The 27,933-nt window shown below is 44.5% G+C and overlaps 1 protein-coding gene across 6 annotated transcripts in view; it reads left to right on the top strand.

Moving 5' to 3' along the window:
* RABGAP1 (RAB GTPase activating protein 1) overlaps positions 1-27,927 on the top strand; it is a 160,630-nt gene extending 132,703 nt beyond the window's left edge. For 3 of the 6 annotated variants that reach the window (XM_002919994.4, XM_034664461.1, XM_034664463.1), the window contains 7 exons: positions 11,656-11,748; positions 12,182-12,292; positions 22,121-22,225; positions 23,010-23,093; positions 23,751-23,822; positions 25,917-26,114; positions 27,432-27,927. In XM_002919994.4, the coding sequence (XP_002920040.1) occupies positions 11,656-11,748; positions 12,182-12,292; positions 22,121-22,225; positions 23,010-23,093; positions 23,751-23,822; positions 25,917-26,114; positions 27,432-27,554 (786 nt within the window). In that variant the 3' untranslated portion in view covers positions 27,555-27,927. Of the gene's footprint in view, positions 1-11,655; positions 11,749-12,181; positions 12,293-14,125; positions 14,298-19,068; positions 21,900-22,120; positions 22,226-23,009; positions 23,094-23,750; positions 23,823-25,916; positions 26,115-27,431 lie in introns of those variants that run through there. The other 3 variants (XM_034664462.1, XM_034664464.1, XM_034664465.1) reach the window with 3 other exon arrangements.
* Positions 27,928-27,933: the final 6 nt, after the last annotated feature.

The raw sequence follows: 27,933 nt of genomic DNA on the forward strand, positions 1-27,933 counted from the left end.
AGTGGCAAGACTCAGGTTTCATGATTTCCACTGTGTTGTCCTTCAACTTTCCATATTTGTGGTTATGGTCAGAAATTCCCTAAAATGAAAATAATAATTAGTTAAGGAAACTCATTTTTATCACTTCCAATGGCATTTATGATTTGTATAATTTTTTAAGGTAAAAAAATGTAGCATCTCCTTGTATTTATGTTGTAATGTGAGCCGGAGAAACTTCGTTACCTACTAACCAGTGCACGGACTTGGAATCAGAGAGCTCTGAATTCAAAGTTACTTTACCTATTGAAGGCACAATTTCCTCACATGTAAAACAATAGTGGACCTCCAGTTCTGGTTATATGTCAGACGAAGCTAACTCAGGCCACCCTTCTCTAAACCCTTGAAGGTAGCAAATACCTGGTTGAACTTGAAAGAAAAAAGAGAAATACCAGTACCTAAATCACAGTAGCTCAAAGCTAGTGTGTGTGAAGTGGTAACACAGCATCCCAGGGGATGTGGAACCCTAGGTGTAGGTACCAGGGTTTTAATGTTCACGAAGACACATAACATGATTTTGGGCCTTTGGGAGGTAGCTGAACCTGGAATCTCTGTGTAAAGTTAGGACCTTGGAATGCCTTCCCTCTTTGTGAAAGGGGGAAGGAAGTGCTAAAACTACCTACCTATTAAGCTTGAGAAACAATAGAAATCCTAGTATAAATTGAATCAAGGATTTGAAAAAGAAAAACACTCTAATTAGTGAAATAATTATTAAAGTTATTGTTCAACTTAAAATGTTACATACTTCACAAGTACTCTGTGTAAGATTTAGTATTTTCCCATGTGCCAGGTACTGTGGTTAAGTGCTGTCATGTGTGAGGGTTAACTACACCGTGTATAGTGCTTACCATGATGCCTGGTAATTAGTAAGGGTTCAAGAAATGATGGCTCTTACTATGGTTATTCCCTCTCTGGTTTTTCTTTTTCCTTTTCCTTTTCCTTTTCTTTTCTTTTCTTTTCTTTCTTTCTTTCCTTTCTTTCTTTTTCTTTTATTTTTTTTTTAATATTTTATTTGTTTGAGAGAGAGAACATAAGCAGGGGAAGCGACAGAGGGAGAAGCAGGCTCCCTGCCAAGCAAGGAGCCCAAGGCAGAACGCCATCCCAAGGTCACGGGATCCTGACCTGAGCTGAAAGCAGGTGCTTAACCAGCTGAGCCACCCAGGTGCCTCCTGGTTTTTCAAGCAGATATCAGATGCACACTTTTTAGAAACATTTTCACAGATGGTGGGTTTGTGCACAGAGCACAGAACCAGGTGAACGTTGAGGTTCTCTGAGTCACTCTCCACTTTAGCCTGGTTCACGTAAGAGGAGGCCTCTTAGCTGCTGATGATTTCTTCCCTTCCAGAACCTCCTTTCTCAGTGTCCCATCTTAAGTTCCTGGAACTTGGTTGTTCGGGCCAAAACTCTTGCTTATTCTCGATACCTCCTTCTCTCTCACACCACATCTTGGTCCTCCATCTCAGCCCTGTTTTCACAGTACACCCTGAATCTGATTGCTTTTGCCGCTTCTAACACCCTAGTGTAACCGTCATTGTCACTTGTCTTCTGGATTGTTCCAGTGAACTCCATGTCTTCCTGTTTCCACAATAGTTTCCTTTTCCTTTTTTTTTTTTTTTAAGATTTATTCACAAGAGAGAGAGCGAGAGAGCGAGCGTGTGCACGCGCGCCCGCAGGGGGGAGGGGCAGAGGGAGAGGGAGAGAAGCAGACTCGCCACTGAGCACAGAGCCGGTGACGACGCTGGGCTTGATCCCAGGACCCTGAGATCATGACCTGAGCCGAAACCAAGAGTCGGATGCTCAACGGACTGAGCCACCCAGGTCCCTCAGTGGTTTTCTTTTTTAATCCCATCTCTTCCTCTCTTAAAACTCTAATGGCTTCTTATCTTTCGAATGAAACTCAAGAGTTTGTTCTGGCCTACAAGGTGCTTTACCATCTGACTTCTGACAATCTCTCTGATTTTGCCTCCTCCTCCTCTTCCCCCTCACACCTTCCTCTTCAGACAACCTGGCCTTCTTGCTGTTCTCAAACATGCTGAGCATGTTCACGCCTCAGGCCTCTGCACTGGCTGGTCTCTCCACCCACCATGTTCTTCTCAGTGCCCGTGTGGTGTCACTGCCACCTCAGTGAGTCTTAAGCTCAGCCATCATGCCTTCAGAGAGGCCTTCTCTAATTACCATGTCTAAAGTAGCAGCTCCCTCAACACTTTACACCCTGATCTCTTTGCCCTGCTTATTTCCTCGTATCACTTATTGTTACTTAACATTATTTTATATGTTTATTTGATTATTGTCTGCCTGCTCCCTCCCCAAACGAAGCCTGCGGGAGAGGAGACCTGATCTCATTTACTGCCATATCCCCAGCATAAGAACAGGATTTGGCATATAAAAATTAGTTGAATGAGTGAATTAAATGAATATGCTGCTGAGTTTCTACCAAGTGTTGTCTCATGAAGAAGAGTTGGAGAGTTAACGTGGCTTTGGGGAAGGCTTAAAATAGCTTTCAGCTGAAGGTTTTACCTTTTGGATTTTCAGTAGCTTGAAACACATTAATAATATATGGATCCTTTATATCCATAGTCAGATTGAAGGTGTCTAATTTCTTTTCTTTCTTTTTTTTTTTTTTTGCCTGTGCTTTCAAGGAGTTAAGGTAGACAAGGCTGCACAGCACACATATTTTGTGCTTAGATACATAATTCCTTCTGGCCCTGGAGAACTCTGCATGGCTGGGGTACACTTTGGATGATTCCCCCTACTTGCACATGGTTTCGGGTGAGAAAGAGAGTAATTTTTCTTAAAATTAACTCACGGTGTGGAAAGCCTGCTTATTGAACAGGACATGAGAATGAAATTGTTCTCCTAAAAGGTGGGATTAGTGTCCTTAGTGATGGCTACTTGTATTCTGGTAGGTATATTAATGCCAACAATTATTAAGAGAAATATAGGCAGTAGTTGAGCCCATTACTGGCGAAGAACCTCAGTCACAGTGATAATTTGTTGACTCAGAAATCAGGAAGCTCATCGGCAGGCTCAGTGATGAGCCCTGCGTTACGTGGACTGCATCAGGTGGGCCTGCCTCCTTCAGCAGGATGTGATCTTCTGTGTGTTTGGAGCCACCTCTCATCCATGGAAAAAAGGGGATTCTTGCTTTGTGAATGGTTTGGAAACTAGCTTTTGAACTTTCTGGTGTAGAATTTAGAAAGGAAACATTGGCTTTGTAACTCATTGAAATCCCATTCCATTATTTCTTAATTTCTTAAATATTGTGGCTTGGTTTTCTCAGTTGTACTTCCTGACTAGGGTGGGAATTGGGAATACTTTGCCTCACATGCCAGTTGAGGAAACAGTTACCTACTTTTGTTGTTGTTGTGTTTTAACAGTTTAGATGTTGTAATTTCCAGTGTTTGTATAGTTTTTATGGATATCTCATTTCTTCCCCGCAGTGCCCTGGGAGGTATGCAGGGCAAGTCAAGTGTGGCAGCTGAGGCTGTAGAAGTCAGGTGACTTACCCACCTGGATCTAGCTGGGCAGTAGTGGGAGCCCTAGTGGAATCAGGCCTTCTGACTCCACATTCCCAATGCTTTCCTTGCCATTGTGTGGCCTCTTCTCATTGCAGAAGTGCAGCAGGAATTAAGTTTGTTGTGGCAGTATCTGAAATGGCCACCAGATGGATGTGTTGCTCAAAAAGGTCTGTATTCCTCTCTCTGCCTGTGTGTCTTCCTTTTCTCTATAAATCTTTCTCTGTGTCAATCTTTACTTGCCTCTTTTTTCATTTCTCTCTTTTCAGTCCTTTTACTTCTCCCCTTCTCGCTCTTGTTCCTTACTTTTATTATGGAACTGAAATATTTTATTTACTTTTAAAGAGTCTTAGATTCTCTGCTCTTAATCTCAAATTTAACAGCATACATCAGAATTCATTAAGCTGTCCATTGAGTTGCTCTCCCTTAATGGGTCATTGTCTTGAGATAGAAAGATTGTTTCCACTTCTGATAGAAGATCTAGAAGGAATTTCACTTTTTTTTTAAAATATTTTAATTTGGAGTAATCTCTGCAGCCAATGTGGGGTTTCAAACCCACAGCCCTACGATCAAAAGTCCCATGCTTCACCAACTGAACCAGCCAGGCACCCCAGGAATTTCACTTTAAATAGATTGTTCCAGGAGACTATGAATGGTCCTAGGATCTCCACAACCCTTTCATACTCATAACTGGGCCATGCATCGTGTTTAGAGGGAGAAAATGGGGAAAAAATTAATTTGTAGGTCTTAAATTTTTTTGATTCAAGAAATATGAAAGCAACTGGTTTTTTATGTCTACACAGAGATGTTTGAGAGCAAGTCAGATACATAAGGCTAGTTCAGAAGAAGTAGGAAGGGGCGCCTGGGTGGCAGNAGATTGTTCCAGGAGACTATGAATGGTCCTAGGATCTCCACAACCCTTTCATACTCATAACTGGGCCATGCATCGTGTTTAGAGGGAGAAAATGGGGAAAAAATTAATTTGTAGGTCTTAAATTTTTTTGATTCAAGAAATATGAAAGCAACTGGTTTTTTATGTCTACACAGAGATGTTTGAGAGCAAGTCAGATACATAAGGCTAGTTCAGAAAGTAGGAGCCATAACAGAGATGGCCGGTGGGTTTCTTAGAACAAACCTGAATGAAAACTTGACCCTTTTACTCTGAAATCCTGCCTGAGGTGAAATGGATCTTCTGAACCATTGATTGCTTCATCGGAATGTGTCATTTCAAACTTAAAGTGAATGTGCAAGACTTCAAACTACTTGTAGAAAAAGATATTACAGAAACCAAATAGCGTCTCCAAATTAATGTAATCCTAACCATTTGCTGTTTGGAGAAACAGAAAACTCTGGCATTTGGGAATATTTGCCCTTGGGGGATACTTTTATTCAGGAGCTAAAAGGAATATTAGTTTGAACTTCATTCTCTGCTCAGATCATTTATATATTAGTGTGTGTTAAGATTTTAAGCTCTATGATTGCAGTGGCTTCATCAGTGTTTTTTGGTTTTTTGTTTTTAATATTTTATTTGTCAGGGAGAGAGAGTACAAGCAGGGGGAGTGGCAGAGGGAGAGGGAGAAGCAGACTCCCCGCTGGACAGGGAGCCCAATGTGGGGCTTGAACCCAAGACCCCAGGATCATGACCCAAGCCGAAGGCAGACACTTAACTGACTGAGCCACCCAGGTGTCCCCATCAGTGTTGTTTCTTAATGTGTTCACAGAATCCTGCATAGTGTCTGCACATAGTGACTTAATCCTCGCAATGATCATATGAGGTCATTTTATAGATACATATACTGAAGTTTAGAAAATTGAAGAAAACTCCCAAAAGGTATAAAGTTAGTAAGTGATGGAGCTGGAGTTAGATCCCAGGAATTTCAGACTGTAAAGTTAATGCTTACCGTCAGTATACCATCCTATAAATGAGGGATTGAATGAATGGGACAGGAGCCATTTGTATTTTTGGTGATGTTTGTCTTGTAATGGTGGGTAAGCTCAGTCTCTTGTCAGTTTAGCTCAGTTGTAGCTACGTTTAGCTAAGTTCAGTTTCCTTATGACTAAACCAGGCTATAGTTTTACTTCTGTGCTTGTTTTCTACCTTTTAGATTGAATTTCGTAAGGAAACTTCTGATTGAGAGCTCTTTTTCTCTGCAGTGAACTTTAAATTTTGCTGGTTGTCACAAGGGTAGCAGTGCCCACTACCTTCTTATTTTATTTTAATAAGCGGGTCTCTCTTGGTTCTTATCTGTGTTTGGGTTCTCTGCTGCTAATTTGCTACTTGCATTTTAGAAAAATACTCGGATGGTAGAACCAGAATGCCTAATTCTATTTGGTGATCTTTGAGGGAGTTTGAGCTTGAACTATTTGAACAAATTAAATAAAAGGGCTCAGAAATTAAATAGAATGTTGATTTGTTTCAAGTGGTTACGAGTGCAGGCCTTGGAGTCCCACGGACCTTGGCTCTCATCCTGGCTCTGCCTCTGCTGTGTGACCCAAGGTTGGTTAACACAGCAGGGTTTTAGAGAGAGACGTCAGATGATGCCTTCAAGATCGCCGATGCTCTGCTGATGACCGTTATCATCATCCTCATCCATGCTCATTTGCCTGCCCTGTTTTGACCTCCTCTGCCCAGACACATCTAGTTTCCTTAAGTCTGTTCATTGCAACAAACATTTGTAGATTTTCTTACGTGCCAGGAACTGTGCTCAGTGTCGAACATACTACAGAGATAGATGGGAAACAAGAATCACCCCAGATCTGTGTTCTTGTGCTGTGCTTGCCACCTAACAGACTGGGTCCTTTCTTGGCTTGCGACATGTCACTTTACCTATCTAGGCCTTGATTCCCCATCTGGTAAAATGAGGTGATCTCAGTTATTTTGGGAATTAAATAAAATAGTAGGTGTAGAGGTATCTTGTTATCTTGAAAGTCCTATGTAAATCTCAGGTTTTTAAATCAGTACCTAAAAAGTGAAGTCCCTGCCATAAGCATTCGAAAAAAGGAAGATGGACTTGTGTCAGATTTCTTTATTTAGCAGTGAGGACTTTGGGTTCAAGATCTCCTCAGTGTACCAGACATCTTCATACCCACGCACTCACCTGCACAGTGTACCTCACCCCTGCCACGTAGAGCTGCTAATAACATTCAACCTCCCGCCTTTCCTGGACTACCTGTGACTGCAGCCCCGTGGGGATTCCCACCTTTGCAACAGTTTCTGAAGCCAAACTTGGAAATCAGCTCCCATTTCCTGTCCACAGCCTATTTCCTGCTCTCCTGTGTTAAATTGACTTGTTTAAATGGCTCATTGCTTGCAGCATGCGTTCAGAGGGTAACACTGAATCAGGACAAGAATGTAGATACTAATAATAACACATAATAACTACCCTTTTTACTAAAAAGACCTTGTGTGCTAGGCGCTCTCCTGAGCTCTTTTTTTTTTTTCTGAGCTCTTGATATGTTCTATATCATGCGATCCACCTAACAGTAGTCCTCAAAAGGACTGTTGGAATTTTCTCAGACAAGGAACCTGAGGCTGAGGTAAGGCAGCTCACCCTCAGTGACAGAGTGAGTCAGTGGCAGGACCAGGGCTCCAGCCTGGGTCCATCCACCCACAAAACCCAAGCTCTCTGTGACAGACTGTCCCACGTCCCTCCCACCCATGTCAGTGGCCACTCTCTCACTTTCTCTACCAGATCAGGTACCAGCTCTCCTGGGGCAGATAGCACATGTTTTAAGAGAGAGCGTTCTCCAATTCCTGTGACAGATAAATGATGAGTGACTGAGAAAGAGGTATTTGGGATTAAATATATACTTCTACCAAAATTTCAAGCTGGCATGGCCCAAGTCTCCACCTTCTCTCTAATTCAGGGTTTCTTAACTTGGGACTATAGGTGGCCTCAGGGAGCTCATGAGTCCTCTGAAATGGTACACAGAATGCTTTATTGCTGGTGTAGGGTTGGGGCAGAGTGGGCTTCTGTGCTCTTTTGGGTTTTTTTTTTCCTTAAGATTTTATTTATTTGTTTGAGACAGACCTCGTGAGAGCGTGCAGGTGCACGAGCCAGGGGGAGGAGCAGAGTCAGGGGGAGAAGCAGGCTCCCCACTGAGCAGGGAGCCCGACGCAGGGCTCGATCCCAGGACCCCGGGACCATGACCTGAACCGAAAGCAGATGCTTAACCAACTGAGCCACCCCTGCGCCCTGGCTTCTGTGCTCTTTTTCAGGGACAGTACTTTTTATGGGAACCATGGCTTTCAGGAGACTTTGAAAATAGTACTGTCTCTAACAGTGTTAAGAAACAATGTAGTAATTGCAATGGGATGTAAAATTGGTTTTACCTAAATTACAAACATAGTCTTATCCCAGGAAATTATATTAGAATTTTTCCCCCCTGAAAGTACATTTAAACGGAACAAATTTCAAAATTAACCTTCTTTGAGGGCAAAAAATACCTCTGTGTGTGGAGCTGTGGCTTTCACAGCCTCCTGATAGGAGTCCACTAATAGCGGGTATGATTCAGAGCTCTGGGGCTGAGTCTGTAGCTTCCCTGCTTCCTAAATTCAATTAAAATGTTATTGGTGTAAGTAAGAGACAGATAAAATGAACCTTAGACTTTTAAGAGTGGGGACCGTGTCTGTTCATTGAGTATTTTCATCCTTGCGGTCTACAAGGCATTAGGAATTTTATAGTAAATGAAAGTCCCTACCTTTGTGGAGCTTGCGTGTTGTTCTGCGTACAACTTTGTATCACCAATGCCTCGCAAGGAACACTGCTCAACTGTTGGATAAATAAATGGCCTGCTGTATCCTTATTAGGTTAAAAGGAAGGCCATTGGCTTTGATTTGTTCAGCATCTGATTATTGAGTTCCAATTATGTTCCAGGCATTGAGCTAGGTACTGGAGATATGGGATAAGCAAAACAGATGTGGCCTGTTTCCCAGTGGGAAGACAGACAATCAAGTAAGCACATAAATAAATAATTGTGAACTTGGACAGGTACCATGAAGGAATTGACTTGATGTTATGAGAATATATAACGAAGACCTGGCTGGATGGGGGTAGAGGGTGTACTAAAGTGATGTTAGAGCTCAGTTCTGAAAGGTGAATGGGAGTGAAGCAAGTGTGGGCTTGTCCAGGCAGGGGACCAGGTATGCGCTGTATGTTCACTGTGGTTGCCATTTCTGTTCAGAAGAAAGGTTGATGCAAAGACGAGGGGGTCCTTGCTCATTAATTTAACAAGCATTTGTGGGCAGTCTCTTTGTGCATGGCAGGGGATGACGATGAGTAAGACAGTTCTGACCTGGGAAAGGCACTGATAATGGTCCAGACAGGCTGAGAGGTGCTGGTCTCTCTGGGGTGCAGCCTAATAAGGAGACTGGAATTGTGGCTTTTGCAGCTGGTACCTGTTGGTTCCCCATTTGGGTATCAGGCATCTGCCTTTTCAAGGGGTCCATTCCTCAGAGGAAGCCTGAATTAGTTGGCTCTCGTATACAGCCACCCATTCTCCAAAAGTCAGGATCAGCTGTGAACCCATTATAAGCAGTGTTGGTTTTATTTATCTTTTGTCTGTGGTGGGGGTTGGGGGTAGGGTGGTGAAGAAAGGGGGAGACCAGGAACAAGTGGGGATGAGAAATGGGAAAGCAAGCCAGAGCTGGTGAAGTCAGAACTCTGGACCAGTGAGGAAGATGGTGGAGCTCTGTTTGTATCCAGTCCTAAGGGGTGACCCCTGAGGACTGACTCAGAAGCACAGGTGGGGGCCACCTTCTAGAAAAGTGAGCAAGAAGAGCTCTGTCTTAGAGAAATCCAGAATAATTAAGAGAATTATTTTTAAACAGCATTTATTTTGTTTCTTTTTTAAAAGATTTATTTAATTGAGAGGGAGAAAGAGTGAATGAGCAAGAAAGAGAACATGAGCCAGGGGGAAGGGCAGAGGGAGAGGGAGAAGCAGGCTCCCCGCTAAGCAGGGAGCCCGATTGCGGGGCTCAATCCCAGGATCCCGGGATCAAGACCTGAGCTGAAGGCAGATGCTTTAACTGACTGAGCCACCCAGGTGCCCCTATTTTGTTCACTTAATTATAAAAAATAGATCATGCTCAAGGCAGAAAATTTGGAAAATGTGGGAAGTACATAAAGAAATGCGTGTATCCTATCATGAAAATGTCAGAACCAAATGAGATAGCATATGTAAAGGGTCTGGTATCTTTCAGGTACTCAGTGTCCAGTAATGCTGTTACAGTGCTGAGGCCCAGTCACCCCTTTGGCTCTGAGAATGAGGCCTTTATCTTAAGGGATAAGGAAATGTAGAAGTAATTATTTTGTAGTTAGCCTTTTATAATATATGTTTATTGGGAGGGGTTGATGGTAGCTCTTCCTTACTCCAGCATGAGAATGAGAAATTGAAGAATCCTGGAGATTTAGGAGAAGGTTTTGTAGGATTTGGTGTCAACTCTTCTTCTTTTTTTTTTTTTTAAACCAAGCCCTGGGGGGGTGCCTCCTAACCACTGTGCTCCCTTGTCAGTTACCCAGACTGAGTCCGGAGAACTCTGGGAGGGAGTGTTTTCTGCCCACAGGCCTCATTTATTGTCTGTTCCTCTACTATTGATCTGTTAGGATTGTTTATAAATTTACTGATCACCCCAGTGTTTTATTAGGTGCTTTCTTCGTGAATCACTTATGTACACAAACATTTACCCTCGCATTGGCCTTAAACCGCAGAAGATCTGGCTTTAAAGATGTCACTCTCTAGCTTGTGGCCTCACCCCAAGTGTTTAATGGGCATCTCTCTAAAGATGGCAGCCAGGGCATAGTGTTATTTTCCTGGCTGCCTGCCCACAGGCAGTAGCCAGACTCAGGAGTAAGCTGTGATTGAGGCAGACCTGTAAACATCTGACAAGGGCAGCGTCCAGAGAGTCATTGGGAGGCAAGAGCAGGCAGTTCCAGTAAGATGGAAGGGGAATCATGGAACAGGCGACTGGAGATGCTGCACACTTGGGGCTGTCCTTTTGCCTTTCGAGGTCTCCATTTCTTTGCCTATTAAATAAGGAAGTTAGATTAGCCCAGCTCTGAGATTCTTAATTCCCCAGAGCTGGGGGGCTGAAAGACTTGTGAGCCAGCAGTGCTGCGCGGATTATATTAAAGCCTCGGGAAGAAATGTGTGTTAGCTTTATAATCAGTCATTATGTTGCACATACTGATTTTAGCACTTCTCTATTTCTTACATTTCAAAGTATTTAAAAGTGTAATTTAAAAAATACCAAAGGGAATGGGTTAGCGGTTTAGAGAAAGGAATCAAAAGAGTAAGAGTTTTGATCCCTTCAAGATGCCCTTGAAGGGACGCCCTTGGTAATGTTTGGTTTGAAGAAAAAAAGAGGCTAGCCTGTAAGGTGGGGTTGGGGGTGCTGTTTAGGTAGAAGGAGAGACAGGAGAATAGAGAGAGAGATGATTTCCTGGAGGGAAGAAGAGTCATTTGGTTGGATAGGTGGTAGGATAGTGAGGTGAGTTCAGCTTGGACTTTGCATGGCGTTTAGCTGCCTGGGCTCCAATCCCAGTCTGCCAGTCCTTAACTCAGTGACCTTAGTCAAATTACATAACCTCCTTAATTAAACCTCCGTTAAGTTGCCTGTAAAATGAGGATGATAATACCTTATCTTGTTGAGGTACCCTGAGGTCACAGACTGAAAGCACCTTGCAGCAGTGCAGGTGTGTGCGGAAGACAAGGGGGAGGGGGAGGGTGACGGTCAGGGATAGCAGGACTCAGAGCTCAGGTTGGAGGGGCAGCACCACTTCCATAGTGACTGGAGATGCCCAAGTCAGCACGGTCCCTGAGACAACTGCCACTTTCTGATACTTTTTATTTTTTATTTTTATTTTTTATTTTTTTTTTAGATTTTATTTATTTATTTGACAGAGATAGAGACAGCTAGCGAGAGAGGGGACACAAGCAGGGGGAGTGGGAGAGGAAGAAGCAGGCTTATAGCGGAGGAGCCTGATGTGGGGCTCGAACCCATAACACCGGGATCACGCCCTGAGCCGAAGGCAGACACTTAACCGCTGTGCCACCCAGGCGCCCCTCTGATACTTTTTAATTTGTGCTGTGGTTTATCCTACAGATTAGTCAGAAGAAGTTGAAAAAATATGAAAAGGAGTATCACACCATGAGGGAACAGCAGGCCCAACAAGAAGACCCTATCGAGCGATTCGAGGTTCGTTTGTTAATGGCCTGGGTCGATGTGAAGAGCTTTCAGCCTTTCATTTCCTATAATCATGCCTGTAACTAGCTTTGCTGAGTTCTTTTTAAAAATTCAGATCCACTGTTTCTAGGTTCGGGTTTCAGTTTGAATTTGCAAATGAAAAACCAAGATCTGTTATGCTTTCAACCAGCTGCCTAGGTTGTCACAGTTCAGTGGCCTTTCGTCATGGTTAATCAGAAGTAGCTGCTTGACAAGGTCACTGGAACCAGTTAAATATTTCTCATCGGAGACGAAAAGAAGTTATTGCTTGCTAGCACATGAGGACCGGCCACTCCTCCCATGATTTCCATAGGACTCGGAAATGAGTTTTGAGGGTTAGCCCTGAGAAATTGTCATCTCCATCTGATTTTTACATGTCTGTAACTGGTTTCTTTCCACCCTTCAGCGGGAGAACCGGCGTCTACAAGAAGCTAACATGAGGTTGGAACAGGAAAATGATGACTTAGCCCACGAGCTGGTGACCAGCAAGATTGCACTGAGGAAGGACCTGGATAATGTGAGTCTGACGTGACTAAAGGGATAGATTATTTTGAAACTTTCAGCTTCTCACTTTATCAAGTGCAGTCCTTGAATTGTAGTGTTGTTTTCCTAGTGTGTCACCTGTAAAGTGTCCCTCTTGCAAAACCACTTGCTCATGTCACTGTTGCTTCCCTCGTTTCCTTCAGGGGTTTTCCGGGAAGCCCTCCTTCCCACACTCTTCTTTTGCTGTACAGGGTGTCCCTGAACTCCTGTCCCACCATTGTTTGATCAGGCCTTTTGACTAATTCTTATGCTCCCACAATNGAAGCCCTCCTTCCCACACTCTTCTTTTGCTGTACAGGGTGTCCCTGAACTCCTGTCCCACCATTGTTTGATGACAGGCCTTTTGACTAATTCTTATGCTCCCACAACTGATAGTCGCATTTAATCATTATCCTTTACTTATCTCCCCCAAGAAGAGATTTCGTTCCCCTGCATGGTAGGTGCCTGTAGATAGCACTGCAGACTGTACCAAAGCAGCTTGCCATTTCACCAGGAATTTCAGCTGGCAGATGTTCTTTCTTTGTTTCTCCTAATCTTAAAAAGTTCAAGATAATGGCTTTCCTGGCAGGGTATTTATCCATTTTCTACACTGCAAGCCTCCCTTTGAAAAAGTGTGGTCTTTCATTCATCGTTTAGGTCAGAAGTTGGCAACCTTTTTCTGTGAAGAAGTGGATAGTCAGTATTTCCAGCTTTGTGGGCCATATGGTCTCTGTTACAACATCAAACTCTGCCATTGGCACCGAAGTAGCCGTAGACAATAAGTAAAGGAATGAGGGTGGCTGTGTTCCAATAAAACTTTATTTACAAGAATAGGTAGAAGCTGGATTTGGCACATGGACTGTAGTTTGCCAACATCTGACTCATATTTCCCTGTCAGGCTCCTAAGATTACTATTCTGCTCATCGGTTTCCTAAGGTTCTAGAGAGAGGCTCAGGCTATTGAGGGTTTACAGGGAACTTACATGACATGTTGAACCCCATAAGATCTATGAACTTCACAAGGTCCTTGACATCCACCAAATGTGTAGGAAAATACTGTGTTCTGTATTTCTTTGGAAGTCTGTGCTTTCATTAGATTCTCAAAGTGGTTCACTCATCAGATGAAGAGAGAGCAAGATGGCGGTATCTACCACTTTTTATTTTCTTTAGAAATAGTGTTGTGGCGTAAACAGTTTTGAGCAGGCCTGTTTTTTGNTAGATTCTCAAAGTGGTTCACTCATCAGATGAAGAGAGAGCAAGATGGCGGTATCTACCACTTTTTATTTTCTTTAGAAATAGTGTTGTGGCGTAAACAGTTTTGAGCAGGCCTGTTTGTTTTTTTTTTTTTTAAGATTTATGTATTTGGAAAAAGAAAATAAAGATTTATTTATTTGAGAATGGGGGGGTCGGGGTGGGGAGGCAGAGGGAGAGGGAAGGAGAGCTGGACATGGGGCTTAATCATCTGACCCTGAGATCACAACCTGAGCCAAAACCAATAATTGCACGCTTAACCAGCGCACCACCCAGGTGCCCTGAGTAGACTAAAACCAGTTACTCTCCTTGCAAGTAGAGCAAGAAGTGGGAAGGTGGAAGATGAGCTGTGTTGCAGGGAACAGGGAGAACGCCACGACGTGGTGAGTGTGAAAAGCACCACCGCATCCAGCCAGCCGCGGGCAGGGCAGCCGTCCTTCCTCTTGCTCGTCAGCTCCGCAGCGCTGCGTGTCACTGCGAAGGCTGCTTTTGCCAGTTCTGGGGGGAGGCAGTTTCCAGGCCATTAGCCCTCAGGAACTGGAACCTGGAGCTCTCACTGCTTCCTCCATTTACCACAGTCTGGCCCTCAGGTTTGAGTCGCCTCCTTCTGGCACGGATTCCCGGCATGCCGTCCGTTCTTTGTAGGGGCGCCAGAGGAAGCCCCCGCTCCTGCTTCAGCCTCTGAGCAGCGACACTGAAGCCGCCCCGCGCCCACCTGAGGCGTCTGCGCAGCAGCCGGAGGTCACGCAGAGAGGAGGTGAAAGAGACAAAGGAAAAAAATGGGTCCTGGGTAGGAGCTTTGTGTTCCAAAAAACTGTAAGAAGAGGCACCTTGAGCTAAGATCCCAGGTAGCTGTGTAGTTGGAGCTGCTGCACGGTCACCTGCCAGACGATCCCCCTGCAGGTGGGCACAGACTTCTCATGTTCTTGAAGTCTGCTCCTAAATGGCTTTTTTCAGGTTGTCTTATCCTGACACAGTAAAGAGCTAGGTTCTTTAACGTTCCTGATACCAGGAGTGAGAAATAGTAAAAATAATGTGAATTCCCATTTCCTGATGCTCTGTGTGACTGGCACTGCAATAAGCACTTTGCTGACATCTGGTATCTCTTACCCTTGCCTCAGCCTTGTGAGGAGAGTTCCATGAGCCCCACTGATGGATGAGGATTTTTATAACAATCATGAAACTTGAGATTCAGAGAGAGATGGAGGAGCCATGGAGGGAGCAGAGCCAGGAGTCTAACCCAGGCCCATCTGATTGGAAAGCCCCAGGCTTTTCTATGATACCACGCTGTCTCCAAAATAAATATGGAACAAGCACCTACGATTTGGTGTCATAACTACATCAAAAGCATAGATAGTGACACATAACAAGCAAACGTTTCCTGAGCACTTACTGAGTTCTAGGCGTTGCTCTAAGTGCTTTTGTCCTCAAAACAACCCACATTGTGTCAGGGATACAATATGATCCCCGTTTTACTGATGAAGAAACTGAGGCATAGCGTGATGTTTCGTATTGAAACCCGGATGGTCTGACACCACAGCTCATGCTCCTAACTTGGCTCAAAGGAGCAGGGCCCCTGCTGCCCTCAGGGCTCAGGAACTTCAAACCGGGGTCCCTTCCTCCAGCTGGCTGCTTCAGTGCTGAGAAGACAGACCTTCCCCACACTGGACTTGGAGTCCCTCTCCCAAGACTGATATNTCCTCCAGCTGGCTGCTTCAGTGCTGAGAAGACAGACCTTCCCCACACTGGACTTGGAGTCCCTCTCCCAAGCCTGTCTTCTCTTGTTCCTTCAGAANGACCTTCCCCACACTGGACTTGGAGTCCCTCTCCCAAGACTGATATTCATCACTGAATATCAGCTAGGTTCTGAAGTGAGGGGCATGGGATCCTTTCACCCCCTTTGTTTTTGGCCTTCAGGGACTCAGGTTTGGGGGGAGGGTTTTGAGAGAGAGTGCACAAGTGGGGGGGAGGGACAGAGAGAGAGGGAAAGCAGACTCCCTGCTGAGTGGGGAGCCTGATGCAGGGCTGGATCCCAGGACCCGGTGATCACAGCCTGAGCCACCCAGGTGCCCCCTCAGTCAGGTTTTTGAAAGAAATTCATTATTTTCAGCTTTTCCCTTTTTGCATCCCAGAGTAAAACTCTGGTGTGTCTTACCAATTTTCCAGAACACTCTGAATTTTCAGTTGATGTTTTATGCCACTTTTGTTACAGGAGATATTGCTAGTTAGCCACAGAAAGCCCTAGGTGAGCCCAGCCATGCTGTCTCCTCTATGAAGTGGGAGTCCTGCCCAGACCTAACATTGCACAAGGTCCCTGGCACAGGGCCAGCAGGACCTTCACTGAGTCCCCTCTGGCATACTGTCTACACTGAGTGTGATCAGAGTGAGGGAAACACTCAGGAGCCCACCTGCTGAGATTTCCAGTCTGGCTGCACTACACACTAGATCTGTGACCTTGAGCAGCTTGCAGACCTTTCCTGAATGAATTACTTTGGCTTCTTCATCAAAAATCGATTGTATGGATGGTCTCCTCAATTCCATACCTGTTCCATTGATGTATATGTGTATCCTCATGCTAACACCAGTCTTAATTACTGTAGCTTTACAATCTGAAAGTCAGGCCATGGGAGTAGTCTAACTTTGTTGTTCTTCTTAAAAAATATCATTTGGCTATTCTGTCATTTACATTTCTACATAAGTACTAGAATCAGTTTGTCAACTTCCAGAAATAAAAGCCTCTGGGATTTTGAATGGGGTTGCATTGAACCTATAAATCTCCCCAAATTCTTGGGGAGAATTACCATCTGAATAATAACTGAACTTTACAATCCATGAATAGGTTGTAATTTTCCTTTATTTGGGTCTTTTTCAATTTCAGCGTTGTTTTTTAGTTTTCAGTTAACAAGACTTGCACATTTTTAAATTTATTGTAAAGGATGCTTGTTTTCTTGTGTTTTCCAATTGTTTATTGCTTGTCTCTAGAAATAAAATTGATTACATGCCTTTCTATCCTATGACCCTGCTGAATTCACTCACTCTAGTAGTTTTTTGTTTACTGGTTAGGATTTTCCACATACACACAATCATGTCATCTCTGAATAAAGACACTTTTACTTCCTTTCAAGTCTTTATGCCTTTTTCTTCTCCTTGCCTTCCTTCACTGACCAGGATCTTCAGAACAATGTTGAATGGAATCATGGCTTTGTTCCAGGTGTTACCTCTGGGTTTTCATAGATCAGGTGGATGAAGTTCTCCTTTCTTCTTGTTTGCTGAGTTTTTGTCACGAACGGGTGTTGAATTTTGTGATGCTCTTCCTGCATCTGTTCAGATGATTATTTCCTGTTTCTCCTAATTCTGTGAATATGGGGATGTAATTTGAGTTTTCAATGTAAACCAACCTTTGCATCCCTAGGAAACTTGGGGTTTCCTTTTTTCTCCTTAAGATTTTTATTTGCATTAAAATATTTGTGTTTATGAGGAATATTTGTCTGGATTTTGTGTAATGTTTTGTCTTGTTTTGGTACCCGGGTAATGATGGCCTTCTAAAATGAACTGGGAAGTATTCTCTCCTGTTTTCTTAGGGACTTTTTGTAGGATTATTCCTTGATTAAATCTTTGATTCCCTAGTGATGTCATGTGGGCCTGGAATTTTCTTAGGAAATTATTTAAATATGAATTCAGTTTATTTCCAGATATGGAAATTTTCTAATTCTTGTGTCTATTTTTATAATTGTATCTTTCAGGTAACTCAGTCATTTTAGTTGTCNCTTGGGGAGAATTACCATCTGAATAATAACTGAACTTTACAATCCATGAATAGGTTGTAATTTTCCTTTATTTGGGTCTTTTTCAATTTCAGCGTTGTTTTTTAGTTTTCAGTTAACAAGACTTGCACATTTTTAAATTTATTGTAAAGGATGCTTGTTTTCTTGTGTTTTCCAATTGTTTATTGCTTGTCTCTAGAAATAAAATTGATTACATGCCTTTCTATCCTATGACCCTGCTGAATTCACTCACTCTAGTAGTTTTTTGTTTACTGGTTAGGATTTTCCACATACACACAATCATGTCATCTCTGAATAAAGACACTTTTACTTCCTTTCAAGTCTTTATGCCTTTTTCTTCTCCTTGCCTTCCTTCACTGACCAGGATCTTCAGAACAATGTTGAATGGAATCATGGCTTTGTTCCAGGTGTTACCTCTGGGTTTTCATAGATCAGGTGGATGAAGTTCTCCTTTCTTCTTGTTTGCTGAGTTTTTGTCACGAACGGGTGTTGAATTTTGTGATGCTCTTCCTGCATCTGTTCAGATGATTATTTCCTGTTTCTCCTAATTCTGTGAATATGGGGATGTAATTTGAGTTTTCAATGTAAACCAACCTTTGCATCCCTAGGAAACTTGGGGTTTCCTTTTTTCTCCTTAAGATTTTTATTTGCATTAAAATATTTGTGTTTATGAGGAATATTTGTCTGGATTTTGTGTAATGTTTTGTCTTGTTTTGGTACCCGGGTAATGATGGCCTTCTAAAATGAACTGGGAAGTATTCTCTCCTGTTTTCTTAGGGACTTTTTGTAGGATTATTCCTTGATTAAATCTTTGATTCCCTAGTGATGTCATGTGGGCCTGGAATTTTCTTAGGAAATTATTTAAATATGAATTCAGTTTATTTCCAGATATGGAAATTTTCTAATTCTTGTGTCTATTTTTATAATTGTATCTTTCAGGTAACTCAGTCATTTTAGTTGTCAAAGGTATTGGTATAAAGTCACTGTTATTTCCTTACTCTTTTAATGTTTATAGGATCTATTGAGATGTTCTGTTTTTCATTCCTGATATGAGAAATTTGTGTCTTTTCTCCTTTTTCCTTAATCTGATTAGGAATTTATCAAGTGTGTTGATTTCTTCAAAACCCAGTTTTTGGTTTGATTTTTTTCTCTTTGTTTCGTTTCATTGATTTCTGTTTTTCGTTGCGTTTATCCTGACTTAATTTTTGGTTTAATTTGCTCCTGTTCCTAGCTGATCTTTTTTTTTTTTTTTTTGTAAAGATTATTTTAGAGAGAAAGAGTGAGGTCACACGCAGCGGTGGGGGGTGGGGGCGGTGGCCAGGGGGCAGAAGGAGAGAGAGAGGATCTCAGGCGGACTCCCCACCAAGCACAGAGCCGGACTCGGGTCTCTATCTCGTGACCCCAAGATCATGACCTGAGCTGAAATTAAGAATTTGACACTTAGCTGACTGAGCCACACAGGCACCCCTGCTCTTTTTCTAGCTAATCTTAAAAAGAAAACTTGATCATTAATCTAGACCCTGTTTTTCTAAAATAAGCATTTAAAGTTATAAATCTCCTTGAAGCACTGCTGAAGCTGCATCCCACATATTCTGATATATTATGTTTTTATTTTCATTCAGTTCTTATTATTTTTCCTTTGACCTGTGAATTGATGAGGTGTGTTGTTTAATTTTCAACTATTAGGGATTTTTCCCAGAAATCAATCTTTTTTTTCTCTTTTCTTTTCTTTCTAGATTTCATTTATTTATTTAAGAGAGCAAGAACAAGCAGAGGGGAGGGGCAGAGGGAGCGGGACACAGGGCCCACTCCCAGGACCTCGAGATCACGACCTGAGCCAAAGGCAGATGCCTAACTGACTGAGCCACCCAGGCGCCTCCTCCCAGAAATTTTTCAGTTGTTAATTTGTAATTTAATTCAGCTGTGATCAGAGTACATATCCTTTCTGATTTTAATCCTTTTAAAATATATTTATGCTAATTTTAGTGCCTACCTTATGGTCTATTTGGGTGTATGTCCCACATGTCCATTTGGAAGTGGGAAATGTGTGCTCTGTTATTGTGAGTGCAACATTCTGTAAACGTCAGTTTGGACGAGTTGGTTGAGTATTATTGAAATCTTCCGTGAACGTACTGGTTTTCGCTCTCAACTTGTTCTACCACTTAATGAGAGGACAGTGAGGAAATCTCTAACCATGCATTTATTTCACCTTTCAATTATGTTAGTTTTCATTTCCTGTAATTTGAACTTATTCACGTTTCAGATTATTACACCTTCTCAATGGAGTAAGTCTTTTATTGTTATGAAATGTCCCTCTTTGTCCCTAGTAATACTCTGCTCTGAAATCTACTTTGATATTAATAGTCACTCCTACTTTCATAGTATTGCCTGGTATACATCTTTTTCCGTCCTTTGACCTTTAATATGTCTGTGTCTTTATATTTAAAACTGTTTTTTGTAGCCAGCATATAGCTGGGTCTTGCTTTTTTTATTCAGTCTGGTAATCTCCTCCTTTTAATTAGAATGTTTAGGCCAGTTACATTAATGTAATTATTTCTATGGTAGATTTAAGTCTGCCACCTTGCTTATTGTTCTCTATTTGTTGCATTTGCTTTTTCTTTCTCCTTTTCTGCCTCCTTTGGTTTAAAGATTTTTTTTTTTTCCAAGTAACCTCTACACCCAACATGGGACTTGAACTCACAGCCCCGAGATCAGGAGTTGCACGCTCTTCTTACTGAGCCAGGCAGGAGCCCCTCTGTCGTCTTTGGTTTAATTGGGTATTTTCGTGTTTTCAGTTTATCTCCTCTATTGCTGTATTAGCTATTCCAGAGCTCTCTTATCTCCAGGCCTCTGCCCCCCAGCTTCCAACCACCTCAGCATCCCTGTTCCCTTAACTCTGCCTCCTTGACCTTTTGAAACATGCTCTGTTTAGAACCCTTCACTCTCCTTCTTGGTCCAGAATGTGCCTCTAGGTAGAAACCCAGGGTGATAGTGGGATTCATCTTGTTTGTTTTCTTTCTCCCAGGAACCACAGTTCTGCATGTATTGTTTTCAGCGTCTGAAAACAGTAGCTTCATACATTTTGTCCATTTTTTGTTTACAGTGGGAGGGTGAATCTGGTCCTGGTTAGTCCTTCATGACCAGAAGTGGAAGTCAGGATTTGTGTTTATTATCTCCAGATGCTTCCTCTTCATATGCTCATGCAGATAAAGTGCAGAGAGTGTGGTGCCCTGAGGGGACACTGGTTAGGCCAGTCCAGTAGCTTCTGGGCACCTCCCTCTCACACGGCATTGAGAGTCAGCTCTTGGAGAGATGGCACAAACAGTGGGCTTAATGTCCCACCACCTGATTGCAGATGATAGCTCTGCTATGTGCATTGTGAGAACCTGAGAGAATCCCTTCCCCACCTGCCTTTTTTATAATTGGGGAGCCAGGGTGGGCAGGGAAGCCTTGACTTCAAAGACCCAGTTCATGACCTGGCTGTTTCACACTTCTCAGAATCACTGCCATGGTAGTGATGCTAAGTGACTGAGAGAACGGACGTGTGCGCCCCAGGCTCCGGAGCACTGCGCAGAGGATGGTAACGAAGTCCAGGGGAGAGAGGAGAACAGGAATAGGTTGCTCCACAGATGGAAGTAAAACCAGTCTGTAACAGGACTTAGTTCTTCTTACTAGTTATTTCCTCTGCTGTTTGGTTCTCATTTCCTTTCATTGCTTCTTGGGTTTGAGCTAGAGAAGGAGCTGACAGGCCTCAGCCCAGACAGGACAGGCCTTAACTCTAGGACCCACTTAACTGAACGCATGTGTACCCTGCCCTAATTAATGGCCTTCTGAGGTGGTGTTATCGAGCCGCTAGTTCTCCATATAGGGCCCCAGCCCTGCGGCTTGTGTTCCTCCCAGAGAAGACACTGCAGAGCACGCGTGGTGCGGTGGGAAGTGCAGGCGCTCCGTGACACCTCTTCAGCTGGGTGACGTCAGAAGCGCCGTTTAATTTCAGGGAACCGCTTCCATTCATTGTTAAAAAGGGGGCTGTGGAACGAGCTGGCAGAGACCCTCTGTAGCTAACGCTGTGCAGCTAGGAGCTTCTGCCCCAGTTCTGTGGCTGCCCTCTGACGTGCTCCCCTTCGCTTATCCTTGCAGTGCCCAGCGTCAGGGGCTCCTCCGTCAGGCACAGCTCTGTCATTTTCACTTAGACACACAGATCTACCCACCAGACCTTTGCATGTTTTCAAAAAGAACTGGGGTGGAGGGGCCATTTCAGATAGTGGGTAAACGAGTGCCGGGAAAGAGGCGGCCTCCTTTATTATGTGATGAGAATGAAATGTAGCCGTTGTTTGGGGAAGCAGAGGAAATACTGAGAGTCTCGGGGAAGAAAACCAGGATTTATTATTACTATTAATGATCATGACTGCTGTCTTGTATTGAATGCTTACCACCTGCTAGGTGCTGTGCTGAGTCCTTCCTGTGCCTTATCCCTCAGATGACAAGCCTGAAGCTCAGAAAGATTCTCAGTGACTTGTCCAAGTGCATGGTCAGAGAACGATGGGGGTTGAGTCCAGGCTGTCTGATGCGTAAGGCTGAGCTCCTAACCACTGTCCCTCACAACATCTGTGCAAGAGGCTGGGCCAGGCACCTCTGCATCAGTCTAGTCTCTGTGTGACCTCCAGCATATCTTTCCTTTTCCTGGCTCACTTTCCCTGTCACATTAAAAAGGGATTGTCCCAAGCAATTCAAATCCCATCCAGTTCTCAATTCTTGTTCTGTGACAGCATCTTTTACATGTTTCAGGCTGAAGAGAAGGCAGATGCACTCAATAAGGAGCTGCTTATGACCAAACAGAAGTTGATTGATGCTGAAGAAGAGAAAAGACGGCTGGAAGACGAGTCTGCTCAGGTAAGGGGAGCTCTGCCCCTCCCACGCGCCTCTGTGTCCTGTAAGCACCTGAGAGTCCCAAGGCCGGCTGGAGGCTTCTTGTTGGCACCGGGGAACCACAGACAGCTGGCTGCAGTGTCTCCAAAGGCTTTTTCTATTTACCATGTAAAGCATAGGAGTTACCAATAATTAGAGCACAGGAGGAGACACTGGGGCAAACCCATCCTTCCTTGGGACAAGAGAAATTCCTGTGTGTCAGCAACCGAATGTGAAAAGACAGTGAGCGTTTCTATAGAAGGAATGTCTGGCTCTTGCCCTTCCTGTCCACTGGCATCTCCCCCATAGAGCAGACTCTGGAAGGCCTGTCTTGCACCAGCTGTCCAGTCACTGGGCACGGGATGCCACGCAGCCTGCAGCAAGTCCCTCCTTGCTCCCATGGTCCTCTCTCATCCCCGGCAGGACTTCCTGACGTGAGAGACGACGAGGCTCTGTCTCTGTATGGAGGACATAGCAGTCCTCTGATGAGCTTTAGTCCGTTGGGTCTGTGCTGCTTCCTCAGCTCAGGTCCACAGGCAGGGAGGGACCTCAGCAAAAGCCCCAGTCCAAAACGGGGTTTGATGTTTGGGGGAGTTTTTACTTTTCTCTCCATCTCCTGGCATCGAGAGCAGGTAGGTGAAATGCAGCCCTTCCAGAGTTGTCAGATACTTTTTGAAAAGCCCAGAACTAAGCAGTTAGTGCCAGAGTTTTATATTTCCCTTAAAACAGTCACTTTTCCTTTTTTTTTTTTTTTTTTTAATGTATGCAGTTAAAAGAAATGTGTCGTCGGGAACTTGACAAAGCAGAATCTGAGATTAGAAAAAACAGTTCTATCATTGGTGACTACAAGCAGGTGAGTCTGAGTGCCCTGTAAGTGGGCCGTGTATTCTGGAAGCCCTGCTTGTCTGGATAAATGCGTCCCCTCCACAGCCGCCTGTCGCCTGCACCGACCAGTGACGTCCCTACTGGGCAGGTGACCTCACTGCTCCTCAGTGCTGACACGAGAGAAATTATTACTGTCTCAGAGAACTGTCGTGAGGATTCCATAAGGTCAGGTCTGTAGGGAGCCTGGCACAGTGCCCAGCATATGAACAGGCATTTCATAAAGCCACCCTGTCCCTACGGCCTTGTGTTCACGTGTGGTCACATGATATAGAACCACTTCTCTCCCTGGCGGGTTGGGTGTTAAGAACATAACTAAATGGGTCTTGTTCTTTCCTAAACTCGGATCTCCTGCTGGCTCGTGAGTCTGTCACGTGTCTGTAAACCGTCGGCCGTGGAGTGTGGCACTGACGGTCCCTCACGTCCCGGGCCGATGGATGCGGAGGTGGCACAGCAGAGGGGCCTCGGCTCGCCCTCAGCTCCCTTCCTGCCCCGCGCGCCCACGGCCTGCGCAGCCCGCTCCTTGTTCGTGGCCGCTCCGGCTTCCGCTGCAGAATTCCTCCCAAGCCCGGGTTCTGCACATAATGACATCGCTCAAGAGATTGTCACTTTATGTTTGTTTCTTTAGATTTGTTCTCAGTTGAGTGAAAGATTGGAGAAGCAGCAGACAGCTAATAAAGTGGAAATTGAGAAAATTCGGGTAAGTTTTCCTTTACCAAAGAGAGTCTGTTCTGTACCACATGGTTCCTTGTGCTTTGCTCGGCACCACAGCTTCTGGGAGGGGTGGTTGACTTCGATTTCAGAAGTGAGAGAAGCATGCAAGGATGTGATGAGGGGCCCGTCGTGGCCTGGCTCCGTGACTGAAAGCCGATGTTGTGAGGGTTTCCTCTGGAAGGGAGGAGTCCAGATGCAGCCTGGGAGCTCTGGTTTTAGATCTTGAAATACAAATGCCCTTTTCCTCACATAACATCCTCTGGATGATGTGACTGTAACAAAAAGTGACCCAAGATTTACACATGTCAGGAGAGCAGGTGATCCACTGCAGTGCCGCGCAGGTGAGGGAGGGCTGCCAGCGCTGGTTTGGCTGGGGGAGGGGTGCAGAGGTCAGGACCCTATGGTATCATTTGTCACACGCACCCCTCCCCCCGTTCTGTAAAATGAGGACAGTCAACTCCCCCTCTGAGCTCAATTCCTTTTTGCTCTAATGGATCCAAATCCAATGAGGACTTTTACTTTTTAAATGTTTTTGTTGCTAGTTCAGGGGCTTTTGTAATTTGGTACTTTTTTATTTTTTAATTTTTCAAAAGATTTTATTTGACAGCGAATGAGAGAGAGTGCACATGAGCGGCAGGGTGGGTGGGGCAGAGGGAGAAGCAGGCTCCCCACTGAGCAGCGAGCCCGATTTGGGACTCGATCCCAGGACCCTGAGACCATGACATGAGCCAAAGGCAGACGCTTCACCGACTGAGCCACCCAGGCGCCCGGTGCTTGCTTTAAGCTGTACCTGTATTAGAGCAGTCATCACATTTTCCCAAGAAGACTAACTTACTGAAAAATGCTTTGCTAACATATTTATAGCTCAGTGGACAGGAAGGTGGGAGAGTTCTGTGCTCATGGCCTTATTCACACACATCTTACCTGGAGCAAGATGGCACCTGGCCTCCATCCTAAGCAGTGTTTAACTAGCACTGTCCATTTTTTTAATGTAATTTATTATCTGATTCTAAAACTAGCAGTGTTCATTGCAAAAAAATTGGAAAATAAGAGTAAGAAAACAAACCCTTATATTACCCGTAGATAATCTCACCATTGTTAACACGCTGGTGTGTGTACTTTCCATGCTTGTTCTGTGTTTCAGTATACAAAATGCTGTTCATTCTAAGGTATGAATTTTTTTTCACATTTACCTCTGAAATTGGGACATGTTTTGTAACTGATGGCCTTCTAAAGTGGTTTAATTGGGGGCACCTGGGTGGCTCAGTCGGTCAGGTGTCCAGCTCTTCATTTGGGCTCTCGTCTCGATCTCAGGGTCATGAGATCAAGCCCCGTGTGAGCCCCATGTTGGGCTGCGTGCTGGGAGTGGAGCCTGCTTGGGATTCTCTCTCTCCCTCTGCCCCTCATCTCTCTCTCTCTCTCAAAATATAATTATAATATAATTAATATAATATAATATAATATAATATAATATAATATAATATAATATAATATATAAAACGTGGTTTTAATTGGCAGCATATTTTCTTAGAGGAACATCAAATGAGGTTTCTCCCAGTCGGGGACATCTTATTTTAATGAAACGTGATGTATATTTGTAACCATGCTAAACAGACATTTCTGTGTCCTGGTTCACGAGCATTTAACCATTTTACCATGTTATGAAAAGTTCCTCAAACACTTGAGGAATGTATGGCTGCCTGTATACTTCCTTGTATAAATACAGCAGAGTATATATTTAATTTCTCATAGTGGTTGGATCGTTTATCCCCCCATTATTTTTCTGTCTCTGATTCTGCAGTGAGAATCATTGTACAGAAATCTTTAGTCACGGCATCTTCGTTTTTTTAACCAAGGTTCCTTGGAGGTGAGATGAGCAGAACTAGGCAGAAGCATGTTCTTACTGATTTTAGCGTGGGATCCCACATGGCTTTTCCACTAGGGTATCTGCCAGAGTTTTTCAGGAGCTCTAGTGCTCAACCCAGAAGCCACCTCTTGGCTCCCCAAAGAGGAGATGCCCACAGCTTCCTACAGGCTGGCTTCTCCTCCTCGCCTGTTCACATCTGACGTTTACTTTCAGCAAAAAGTGGATGACTGTGAGCGCTGCCGGGAGTTTTTCAACAAAGAAGGTCGCATCAAGGGCGTGAGCTCAGCTAAGGAAGTTCTCGACGAGGACACAGATGAAGAGAAGGAGACGCTCAAGAACCAGTTGAGAGAGATGGAGCTGGAGCTGGCGCAGACCAAGCTGCAGCTGGTGGAGGCCGAGTGCAAGATACAGGTGAGCGCCCCCCATGCCCGCCTGCCTGGGCTGGAGACCCTAGAAACGGTCACTGTGTTTTGGGGGTTTTTTCCCTTTTAAACTTTGACCATAGTCCTTATAGGAAGAAGCCCATTACTTGTTACTTACCAGTGAATACTTAATTAGTATTTGGCCTGTCAGAATTGGACTTTCTCCTAATGAGACTTGGCCATCAAGCTTGGAGTCTTTTTGGTGGAGCAGAGACATGCTTGGAAATCACTGCTGCACCACCAAAATCTGCGACCTTGGGTCTGTACGTGACCTCCTTACACTTCAGGTTCCTCATCTGCAAATGGAGGTGATGAGGGCCCCTATCTCATAGTTTGCTTTGAAGGCTAAATAGGATAAAGCATATAGAAAGGGCTGGGCACGGGGCCCGAGGACTTCCTAAATCACCTCTTAGTCCCACCTCCCATCACTTAACTGGCTTTGCAACTTTGGACGTGTAACCTGATTGATCTGAGCCTCCATTCCTGACAAAGAAATGGGGGCTTACTTCGGTCATCTTTATCTTGCGTGGCCGCTTCCACGAGCACCCATCCGGAGCATAAGGTGGGCTGTAAGCACTGCTTGTGGAAGGGACCAAGTTCAGGCCTGAAGCTTAGGGCCTCATCTCCCGCATCACACACATTCACTGGGCATCTGCTCTTTGCCAGGCCCTGTTCGAGTTGCTGGGGTTGCAAAGCTAAGATATGGCTTGTGTGACTGTCCAGGACAATCAGGAAAAGCACCACCAAGGCAGCCGTATGTGAGCTGTGGTCAGAGAATGAACAAGGGTTGCAGCTGCAGAAGAGAGAGAACAGTGAGCTTTCCTGGAGGAGGGAGCAGCATGCTGAACAGCAGAGGGAGGAGAGGGCCTGCCCAGTAAGGCATGTCAGGAAGCTGGGGGGGAGGTGGATACTGAGCTGGCAGTCTCTGGGTCCAGATCATGAAGCACCTCAAATGCCTTGCCTGGGAGTCTAGACTTTAAAGGTCTTTGCTAGAAATTAATGACGTGGACTTACCTGGAGCACCAGCCCTGTCTGCCTGGTGTGTAATAGGTGGACAGGAGAGAGAGGCGCCCAGTTAGGAGGTGGTTTTAATAAATAGACTAGGCAAGAAATGAAGAGGTCCTCACTAGCAAAGATTCCGGAACTCAAGGGACTCCAGATCCTTTTCTGCCGGTTGGAGACTGAGGGAATTTCCAGAGGCCTCTCGAGAGTAAATAGGCTGAAGTCTCGTCTGGGCACAGCTCTGGGGAGGCAACGCCACTGACACTGGAGCCCAGCACGCTCATGTACATTGTTCCCCTTGCAGGACCTGGAGCACCATTTAGGCCTTGCCCTAAACGAGGTACAGGCCGCCAAGAAGACGTGGTTTAACCGAACACTGAGCTCCATAAAGACGGCAACGGGAGTTCAAGGGAAAGAAACTTGCTGAGTGAAGCGACTGCCTCCAGACACCTTCAGAAAACACGACACCTTTTGTTGCCTTTTTTGGCCAGATGTGTGATTCTGTGACATGTCCCAGGACCAGAATGTACCTAAGTCAGATCCGTAGAAGCATGTTGGTAGGTCATTGGACCAGAGCTCATGAAGCAGGCAGCCTCTGGGGTAAGGCTCTCCTAACTACTGATGCTAACAGGCCTGCCGGCTGAGTGACGCTCTGGACGCGCTCTGGGAAGCCATCTCTGTGGCACCCAGGCTTCTTTCCGGTGTGGGTCACCGCCTCACCCAGCCCAAGGGCTGAGTTGACGTTGTCAGAGTTTGGGGATCCTTCAGGCTTTTGGTTTTTTTCTAAACCTTTAATCTTTTTTTTT

This window comes from Ailuropoda melanoleuca, chromosome 7 (assembly GCF_002007445.2).
Source record: "Ailuropoda melanoleuca isolate Jingjing chromosome 7, ASM200744v2, whole genome shotgun sequence".
In the NCBI taxonomy this organism is placed as follows: domain Eukaryota; kingdom Metazoa; phylum Chordata; class Mammalia; order Carnivora; family Ursidae; genus Ailuropoda; species Ailuropoda melanoleuca.